The sequence below is a fragment of the Humulus lupulus genome, chromosome 4 (genome assembly GCF_963169125.1).
Source record: "Humulus lupulus chromosome 4, drHumLupu1.1, whole genome shotgun sequence".
Classification (NCBI taxonomy): Eukaryota; Viridiplantae; Streptophyta; class Magnoliopsida; order Rosales; family Cannabaceae; genus Humulus; species Humulus lupulus.
The window spans coordinates 140,518,544-140,528,183 of record NC_084796.1 but is presented as its reverse complement, the minus strand read 5'-3'; the positions used below and the strand labels follow the sequence as shown (position 1 = coordinate 140,528,183).

At 31.5% G+C, this 9,640-nt stretch overlaps 1 protein-coding gene across 26 annotated transcripts; it reads right to left on the bottom strand.

Moving 5' to 3' along the window:
* Window positions 1-754: 754 nt before the first annotated feature.
* On the bottom strand, window positions 755-9,134 carry LOC133830850 (alpha,alpha-trehalose-phosphate synthase [UDP-forming] 1-like). Of its 26 annotated transcripts, none has more exons than XR_009892244.1 (8): window positions 8,784-9,114; window positions 7,490-7,677; window positions 6,882-6,999; window positions 5,436-5,679; window positions 5,194-5,309; window positions 3,032-3,083; window positions 1,076-1,346; window positions 755-959 (listed from the first exon to the last, which is right to left on the bottom strand). XR_009892244.1 is itself a non-coding variant. In XM_062260928.1 (6 exons), the coding sequence occupies exons 3-6, from the start codon at window positions 7,508-7,510 to the stop codon at window positions 778-780; spliced, it is 447 nt and encodes a 148-aa protein (XP_062116912.1). In that variant the 5' UTR covers window positions 7,511-7,677; window positions 8,061-8,115; window positions 8,784-9,134; the 3' UTR covers window positions 755-777. The 26 variants fall into 26 exon arrangements, 3 of the variants coding, with proteins under 3 accessions (XP_062116912.1, XP_062116911.1, XP_062116913.1); XR_009892239.1 differs by having other exon boundaries at window positions 5,194-5,319; window positions 8,784-9,113; XR_009892249.1 differs by having other exon boundaries at window positions 1,076-1,193; window positions 5,194-5,679; window positions 8,784-9,117.
* Between the last annotated feature and the right edge of the window lie 506 nt (window positions 9,135-9,640).

The following is a 9,640-nucleotide window of genomic DNA, read 5'->3' as shown; positions in this document are numbered from 1 at the left end:
CTCGAATTATTCAGGTAAATTTCGAGGACGAAATTCTCATTAGAAGGGGATAGTTGTAACAACCCAAATTCACTAATAAGGCTTAAAGGCCTTGATTAGTGTGCCGGGAGGGCATAACTGGATTATACGTGATTTAATGATTAAAAACATGTTATATGATTATTTGAATATCTGTGATGCATGACTATGCGTATGAGTATGCATGTAGGCCCTGATTAGGTTAGAAGGGCATATTCGTAATTTTTGCCCGTTGAGGGCATAAATGTAAATAATTGTGATAAATTGTTGAGACCACATTATTATGTGGATATATTTGTAATCTGTGACTCGAGGCCACTACAAGAAAAACTGCCTTCAATAAGACCAAAAAAGTATTATCAAATATATAACATAACACTTTTTGATGTGTTAAGGAAAACAGTGTTATAATAGGTGGAAGCACTTTGCATAACACTTTTCCATAATTATAGACGTGTTATGATATAGCCTACGATAACACTTTTGTTGTGTTATTTTAATAATTAGATAAATATTTCATTATGGTATTTATAAATATATTATATAACAATTTTTTGTACTTATAAAGTAGTGTTATGATAAACTTTATAATAACACATTTTCTGCATTATATAAAATAGTTTGCATAGCATAATTTATGCTTATAAACCAACGTTATTGTAAAAGATACAATAACATTTTTTTTGTATTATTCTAATATTTGGATAAGATTGAATTATTATTATATAACACTGTATATTATAATTATTTTTTATTGCTTTAATTCAAACCCGCTTCATTTAATATACTTAAAACACCCTTAAAATTATACAAATATATTTTTGAGGACCAGTACAATTTAGGAAATGTATACAAAGTTGGTAAAATACATTCTTTGATTCTAAAAACTTCAACCACAAACTTTGTGCAGCATTGCTCCAAAGAAAGACATCTCAATATACCTGCACATTGCCAAGAAAAAAAAGTCCTTTAATCATTAAAAACATTAAACTTGTCAAAGACTAGCTTATAAACAATCAATCAATTACAAAATGTCAGAAATGGAAGTCATGCTTACAAGTATAATGTCTGAACTGGCCACTAAAAGTGGCAAAGACGTTCCACAAAACTGATTTATTAGGGAGAGTAGACCAAGAAAAAGCAAGAGCAACTTCATACTTAGAATAGTCTCGTATCTTCAATAAAACCAATAAGCAAAACCATAAAATGAATGACCATCACCAACATAAATAACTATTCAGGGAATGACCAATCATATCTCATTCAGTTACTCCATTCAGGTAACTTTAGCAAACCAATATATATCATTTTAAGAAATTTTTATACACCTACACAAGAAAAGACAAAAGCAACAGTGAAAATTAGATCCAGTACTAGCATTCCAAAATAAAAAACGAAAATAGCAAATTAGTAAAAAATAAAAAAACAGACAATGCTACAAATATTTGACTTAAAAGGATTAAAAGCAATTAATCAGTTAGGTCAATGTTTCCAAGGAAAAAAAAGAAAGACTGCCACTTAAAAAAATCCACAACAAAAATCTCAGTCCCATAAGAAAAATCTTTCAATGCCCAAAAAAGAGGCAGAGATTAGCTAAGCTACTAATTAATCCCAATCAAATATTATAAAATATAATTAGGTAAGCAAGCTATGAATTAATTAAAAAATCAAAAAATAAAGGCAGAGAATAATGTATGACATACATATTGATATGTATATTCCAACATGACAGTGTTTCTATGCAAGACATAAGCTAGTTAAAAGTGTACTTATAATGGAATATAAGATAATTTTGCTTTGTTGTTTGTTATATTCCTTTAGTTTATCTTCCTGTCTTAATTACACCTCATCAAATTTTTCTTTTTCCTAAAATCCATTGAGTGTAAGCCTTTTGGCTATACTAGCGATATGAGATTCCACTACTTGTAACGGTTTCTTTTTAGGTAGTAGCCCCTCTTTGGGTCTTAATTATGTTATAAAATCATTTCATATATATATATATATATTCACATTATCTTAAGAAGAAGGGAAAAAAAAAAGGTAAAAAAATGGAAACGAAATAAAGGGTGGAAAAGTTGTTTCAAATTGATCAGTTTTGGGGTTTGATCAGTAATAGTAGTACTTTGAGGCTCAAGATGATCAGACCAAGTAGACACAGAGGAGGTGACTCATATCAGAACAGGCTCATTTGGGAATCTTTTACAATAACCATAGATAAAGCAAGTTAATAATAAATAGAAACTTATACATATAGAGAAAGAAAGTAGGAATTTGCTGCTTCTTTTTTATTTTTTATTTTAGACATCGATACCACTATTATTTTTAAAATAACTATGACATCAAAACCACCTCAAGCCAAAATGAACAAAAGACCTATATACATTTACCTATTAACAAATAAAAGCAAGGCCAGATTAAATAAAATACCTAAGACTATAATAATTACAGAAATAAAAGTAAGTGAAATGCAATATCAATAAGACAAACAATTAAACAATTTATGAACTACACTCCAAAACGACTCTTAAAAAGCAGAGTATTGACAAGATAAGACTTCACTAAATTTATATTTGCAAAAACTAATATTCCACGACTGTTTTACATTATACCCTTGGACAGAAACAATAAACCTCTAAAAGCAACTCAGATTTGGGTTAGCAAAAATCAAAGGATAAAAATAAGGATGAGGGATTCAATTAACAAAATCAAACAACATATTCCCTAATTTACTAGCCTAGCCATCTGTCACAATCAACACCAACATGTCAAACAAATCAAACAACACACATGTTTTCATCCATATATCACCGCGGCACACAAAATTCTCAGAACCTACTTCACTAAGACATGCAAGTTTTCAACCTTTCATTATCACCGCAGCACACATAATTCTCATAACCTACTTCACTATGGATGAATATCTAAGATATTCAAACTCCACTAAAGTCATACAGTTATCATTCAAAATTGTAAAATATTGAAATTTTTTAAAACTAAATCAAATACAACACACCTCATGCAATTAGCTTCCAATCCAATGCTTTAAGACCGATCAAAATATTAACCTATTCATTTTAATCAACATTATAAAAAAAGAGAAAGGTCAGATGTTGACATGCTCTTTTAAAAAGGTTAAAATCAACACAACAAATATATGCTTACATACTTGTATATTCTTTTACAAGTCACACTTGTATCAACAACTATTATTTGTCTAATGAACTCTTTAAGGGCTTTTTTTATTTAGACATATTTTTTGTGCGTGTGTGTCTAATTATATTATATATTCAAGACATGCAAAAAGTTGCTCGTATGTTAATAATAATGGTTTGTGTTTATATGCAATACTAGAAAGATGAATAAATGTAAGCCACAAGTTATATTAGCTTCATCATTATTCCACTTACACTAAGCAAGCTAGTTAATTGAGGGTAGATAGAGATGAATAATAATAATAAAAAAGAAGAAGAAAGAGCTACATGAAAAAGCTGAATAGTAATAGACATAAAATCAGCAATTGATTATGCACTCAGAATGTTACTTAATTACACTTATATGTTTCAGTGATTAATTTGTCTGCAGTGACAAAAAGAAGAAAAATAATGTACTAAACACAATCACATGCAAACAACTTTGTAAGCAGAAAAATCTTCTTTGGTTGATTATTATTCACTAATGGTCAGAAATTTATTGGAATAGCATCAGGAATGATGAGCCTAGCAAGTCCTAAATAATTAAATTGCCATAACATCATGCATGGTGGTGAGGCCAAGTGATGATTAAATTAGCAAAGAAACAATAATCCAAACATTTAATTAATTAGCGAAAAGAAGAATATATGAAATACAAAAAGTTTGACCATCATTTTCTTCAAGACTTTGGATATTAGGGGAATAAGATTTTGACAGATCAAGCAATATATATAGGTGGGCCATCATCCCCTATCAAGAAGAATATTGCATAATCTTATTGAATATTCTCCTTTTTGTAGGTGTGGTAGGTATCTCTCTGTTTTCCCTACCTCTCACCTCTAAAAGAGTGAGTTAATTGGCTCTTTTTTGTATTCCCTATCAAATTTGCATTGACAATCTTTGTCAAGTAATGAATGTTTTATGTCTCTTCTAGACTTGCCATCATGAAAAATTCAATAGAAAAGTAAAAGCATGTGTGTATAGTGTACGTTGGAGAAAAAAAAAGAAAAGAAGAAGAAAAAGAAAAGGGTCCAAAAAAAACAAAGGAATTAGGATAAGCACAAAGAATACTAGTTGTTGTTATTGAAAACTCAAACATATATACATATATATATATATATATATATATTTATGTATGTATATCCTTAATGTATTGAAAATCCCCTTTTACTTCCTTCAGACATAAGCCATATAAACTTAGTTATTAGATTCCATTCATGGAGCAACAATAAATTATAGACTCAAAATTTCCAAGTAACAGAATAGTTGGATGGTGAACTTATACCACATGGGCTTGTACTCAGGGAGCCAAATAATTGTATGACTATGAAATGAAAGAACTCATTGTCTAATGTTCAACTACTTTTTAGTTAACTACTCTACAAGATACCAACTGCACTTTAAGATCAATGCATTTGTGTGTATATGTTGTTTTCTTGCATTCAAAAGATTTATTCAGTTTACTGAAGCCAAAAAAAACATGAAAGTAATGTGCCTTGCGTTTGTTATGGTAAGAAGTTTAAAAAAAAATCTTTCAAATTATCTTATGTACTCTTAAAAAATTTTGTTTGATTTATTCAATACAGTAGCAATTTATTGAATTCCCTTTAATGGAATTAAATAAAAACTAAGAGGGGCTTACAGAATAGTATGGAGGAAAAGGAAAGAAAGAATTGTTTTTACAACAATTCTCTGTTATCATTGACTTTTAAATAGATAAATATAAAGTACGAAAACATTCTACATTTCTTTTAAGAATAAATAATATAAAAGGCTATCATTAGTAAACAAGTCTTATTCATCAAATTATTAGCAGCGCCTATTTTTCAGAAAATTAAACTTTCACATAACTAAACATTTGTTTAGCACGCTAGAAGTTAGCTCCTGGTGAAATGTAGTTTGATAATCATAGCATCAAACAAAACTTACAGCTTCAGAATAAACAAGAATTCACGTACAAAAAAGCAAAGGTTATCAAAGTCACCTGTGGAAGGTCCTTTTTCATCATTTCAGCAAAACACGTTTCATTTTCACCCTCATTAACATAATCTAGCTCCTTAAAGAAACGGGCTGCCCATTCATCAACCAGTCCAACAACATCTACAGAGATCTGAAATGAATTAACAGAAAGAATGGAGATTGAGAGGAAAAAATCTTTTATTAACACTACGTTCACCCCTTTGAAAGCAAGTATTTGAAGGAGCAGATTAATACTAAATCCATTACATGAGAAAACTACTTGGGGAAACTTGCGAAGAACCAGTCCCAAATTTTGTATGACGAACAAATCAACTGTTACAGACTCAAGAACAAAGGGCCTTTGCACTTTAACAGCAACCAAATCACCATTTTCTTTCAAATATCATCAAACAGAAAAGGACAGGGGGTCCCTGAAAATGGAGGAATCAAAGGCAGAAAAGGACCAATTTCAATTCAAGCTGAGATATATGAATTCACACCCTCCTTTCACCTGGTTGAGGTAAGCAAGTCCAGTGGTGATACATTGGAATACAAAACAATAATGAAAAAGGATATAAGACCTGCTTTGAAAGACATTGTTTGGGCATGGCAAGTTGAACAGATGCAGCAAGAATAATAACAACACCATAATCAACAATTTCTGCATAATTCCATTCTATTTTAGTGTGCTCATTTTCTTAATGCATACACATGTTGTATTATTTGATATTTTACTAATAATGGTATCAATTATGATGAGATTATTTGAGCACAAGAAAGCAATAAATCTTTGGACGTTTTATTCCAAAAAAAAAAATATATATATATATATATATATCATCAAACAGAAAAATCAGCTATAGAAATCAAATGGAGAAAATCATAAACATGAAGTACTATCAGGTATTTGGTATGACTCAATAAATTAAAATCGTGGGTGCCACGAAACCAATAAAAACCCCTCAATAGAATCTAATCATTTACTTGGGAAATTATGCAAGAGAAAAAAATAGAAGTTCTAGAATTAAATTGGTAGTGTTAGTTCAAAACAGAAAGACAAAAAAATCCGAATAATTAAATTGCTAACTAAATTATAGTTTGGTTTTGAAATTCTCAACCTAACTTGTTTATTCCCACCATCATAATTAGGATGCAAGTTAATGATATTGCAAATAAAAAAGCAATAACATTTTCAAGCAAAAGTTTGTGCAACCTCTTTGGCTTCGCTATCAAGGTCCTTAGTGCAGCCAGTACTTCCAACTACAGTTAAATATTGAAAGAAATTTGAATATAAACACAAACATAAATCTAAAAGTCATTAAATAGACCTTGTTAAACTAATATTCTGGAAGAAAACATAAGTGCAAAATAAAGAAACAAACATAAGCAAAAGAAAAGACTAAATAATAAATACAAATTTTGGTTATATGAATTATTAAGAAGAAAAAACTAATTTGTAGCATGTCTGTTTTAGTAGCCAGGACAGCTTTTTCCAAAGAATAACTGCTATCTTTGTAGACAGAATTGTATAGTAATGGACAAATACACAATTAATCAAGGTATTGGGCTTCAAGGGTAGACAAAAGTTAATTATTTTATCTCCAAAACGATTTGTAACCATTAACCAGTAAAGTACATATGCTATAAATATAGAGAGTGAATGTATCAGAGAGTAACAATTCCACTACAATGAAGTTTCATATAAAAGCATACCAGTATGAGCAATCAATTATTAGAGCGCAAATAGCCTTTAATTGCATCATTCTTAGGAAAATCAGGTGTTGCATTTCGAATTCATATTTCCGCCTCAACAACAGTATCATTTAGTTCACTGAACAAAAATAAAATTTCATTATAGTCCATCTATAACTTCACAAATACAAGTATGGGATCTTTCTAAAACTAATAATAAATATATTAAATATCTTCCTGTCATGTACCTCAGGAAACAATTACCAATTAGTCTAGTTTTTTTTTATCTAATACTCTAACATAGACAAGACATGTACTTCAATGTTGTTAAAGCACAACCGTTTTGGGTGGTTAACTGAAAATATTTAAGACTTGAACCAAATGCGCCGACGTGCATTTTTCCCGATAATAACAAAATTCACGGAATAGTACTAATCCCTTTATTTCTTTGTATGAAATTCAAGATAACAACACAAATAGAGTTTGCATGCTATGGAGAGCTTCTATTTATTTCTTCAAATATAAATGTTCAATTAAACAGAATGCATTTAAGACAAGAGTCAAAAGGTTTTACAATGCTATCTTATTTTCATATTTATGACAATGTTATAAATCTTATGCATGTATACCTCACAAAAGTCTCTGCCCATTCTTGTGCAGTGTGTGTAGTCACATGCAAAAAGTTGTGATTATGTCGCTTCTCTCTTTTCTCAGGTTCCATATCCAAAGCTTGGCCAATTGCATTAGAAACTTCAGTGATGTTCCACGGGTTCACTAGAATGGCTCCTGCACCTAGAGATTGTGCAGCACCAGCAAACTGCAAAATAAATCACATCACAAGTATCAAAAGTAAGATCTATACAATCAACGATTTCACTACTAATCTCACTAGATGGGTTTGTTATTATTGTCTTCCCCCTTCTTTGAGATGTTGCGGGAAAAGAAAAACAAAATCTCACTAGATGGGTTTGTTATTATTGTCTTCCCCCTTCTTTGAGATGTTGCAGGAAAAGAAAAACAAGTACATAAACTGCACAATCTTAACTCTAATAATTTATTCTGTAGGAAAAAGATCTCATCCTTTTTTCTTATATTCTCCCCTTTCAGATGTCTGCCATATAATATAAAATGACACATTTCCATGGTTAAAAATAAAATAAAAATAAAGCGTGAGTAGACATGAAAGTCCCCAGAAATTACCTCCCTAAGAATCAAGACTCCTCTCTTTGAATCTTGGCATGCTACAAGCTCATACCTAACAAGATTCATACCATCCTTTAAAGATGTGACTAGTGCTACATCTGAAAAAGATAAATGGGTATTTAGATGCAAATGAGGCTGCTTGAAGACATTTCATGCGAACTTGAAATTTTTTTCCCACTTATTCTGGGATTCTGTCACTACTTTAAAATGGGGCTGCTTATAATTCACTAATTTCAGTTATAGTAGCACTCTGTCTTTCATTCTCAGAGTTTCTTAGCAACAATATTCAGAGATATTTTTTATATCCAAAGAAATGGATAGGTAATATGATGTAAAAGATGACTTTCAAGATAGCTTTTTGAAACCCCAAAAGAAGTAGGGAAAGAGAGGGGGGCAGGTAAGTTTACAATAAGGAAATCAAGAGAAAAAAGGTATGCGCAGAAATAAATGAACTAATGTCCTCCCGATAGCCGCCATAAGACAAAAGAGGGACAGAGATGATGAGGGTATTGAATCGGGTTCTAGCCATTAAATCTCACAGAAGAACAACCACTCACACAAATAGAGGAAAATGATTAATCCAATGATTTGAATCTATGTTCAACCCAGATATATACAAAGATCTCAAAACACAAAATAAATACACAAATATCATATTCAATATCTCTGTTTTCAATCGAGATATTAACAAAAAAAAAAATAGGTGAGAAAAAATCTTACCCATTCGTCACCCTTCAGTCCCTGTCAGTCCCCGACCTTTGCAACAGACACAGTCGACCACCACCTGCACCGATCTAGCCCTCACCACCAAAGCACCGTCTGCATCCAATCATCATCAACCTTTAGTCCCTGCCTACGTCCCATAGTCGTCGAGCCTTAGTCCACGCCTGAGGGACAATCGGAGCTGCTCTTGCGGCGGAGCAGAAGAGGAATCAGAGAAAATTGGTGCGGAGGAGCTTTCGGAGCCTTTGCCTTTTACATTTTCTAAAAAAAATGCTTTTACATGTGCCATTTTTTTTTTGTTTCCCTCCCCTTTTAACTTTACCCAGCCATTTTTTTTCCCTCCATTTAACTTTACCGCTTTCTAACTTTACCTATTATAAAACTTTTCCTATTATCTTATAATTATATATTATCGAAAGAGGTATTTGGTGTAGCGGGCGATTCTAGTGAGCGGTTCAGTGAAAAAGTCACGGCGGGGATTTATATTCAGCTTGGGACGAGCCTGGGGGTATTTCTAGGAATTTAGATAATATATTGGAGCCTATTTTGATATTGAGGAATATAAGTGGCGATTAGCTAGGTGTCGGGAAGTAAGCAGAAAATATTAGAGACATTCGAGGAATTAGCGAGAATTGGGTGTAACGAGTAAAATGCCCTTAAGATGTTTAAGAGCTTAGTTATAAGTGGGAGGGCAATATGGTCTTTTGGTGTTCAGAATCAGATAAGTGTTGTTTTGGCTTTATGCCTTAGTGGATTGTGTAGAAAGTGTTGGAAGCCGGAAGAAAAGAAAGAAAAGAAGGAAAAAAGGAAAGAGGGGAAAAGCAGGGTAACTCTCTTGAACGGTTTGGGTTTTC

What these genes read in the sequence shown, in the direction of transcription:
- LOC133830850 (XM_062260928.1), bottom strand. Translation starts at nt 7,510, where the DNA reads ATGGGCAGAGACTTTTGTGAG. An exon ending in TGGGCAGAGACTTTTGTGAG is followed by an intron (nt 5,320 to 7,489) that starts GTATACATGCAT and finishes AATTCATTTCAG; the next exon opens with ATCTCTGTAGATGTTGTTGG. An exon ending in CCAGTTCAGACATTATACTT is followed by an intron (nt 960 to 1,075) that starts GTAAGCATGACT and finishes GGCAATGTGCAG; the next exon opens with GTATATTGAGATGTCTTTCT.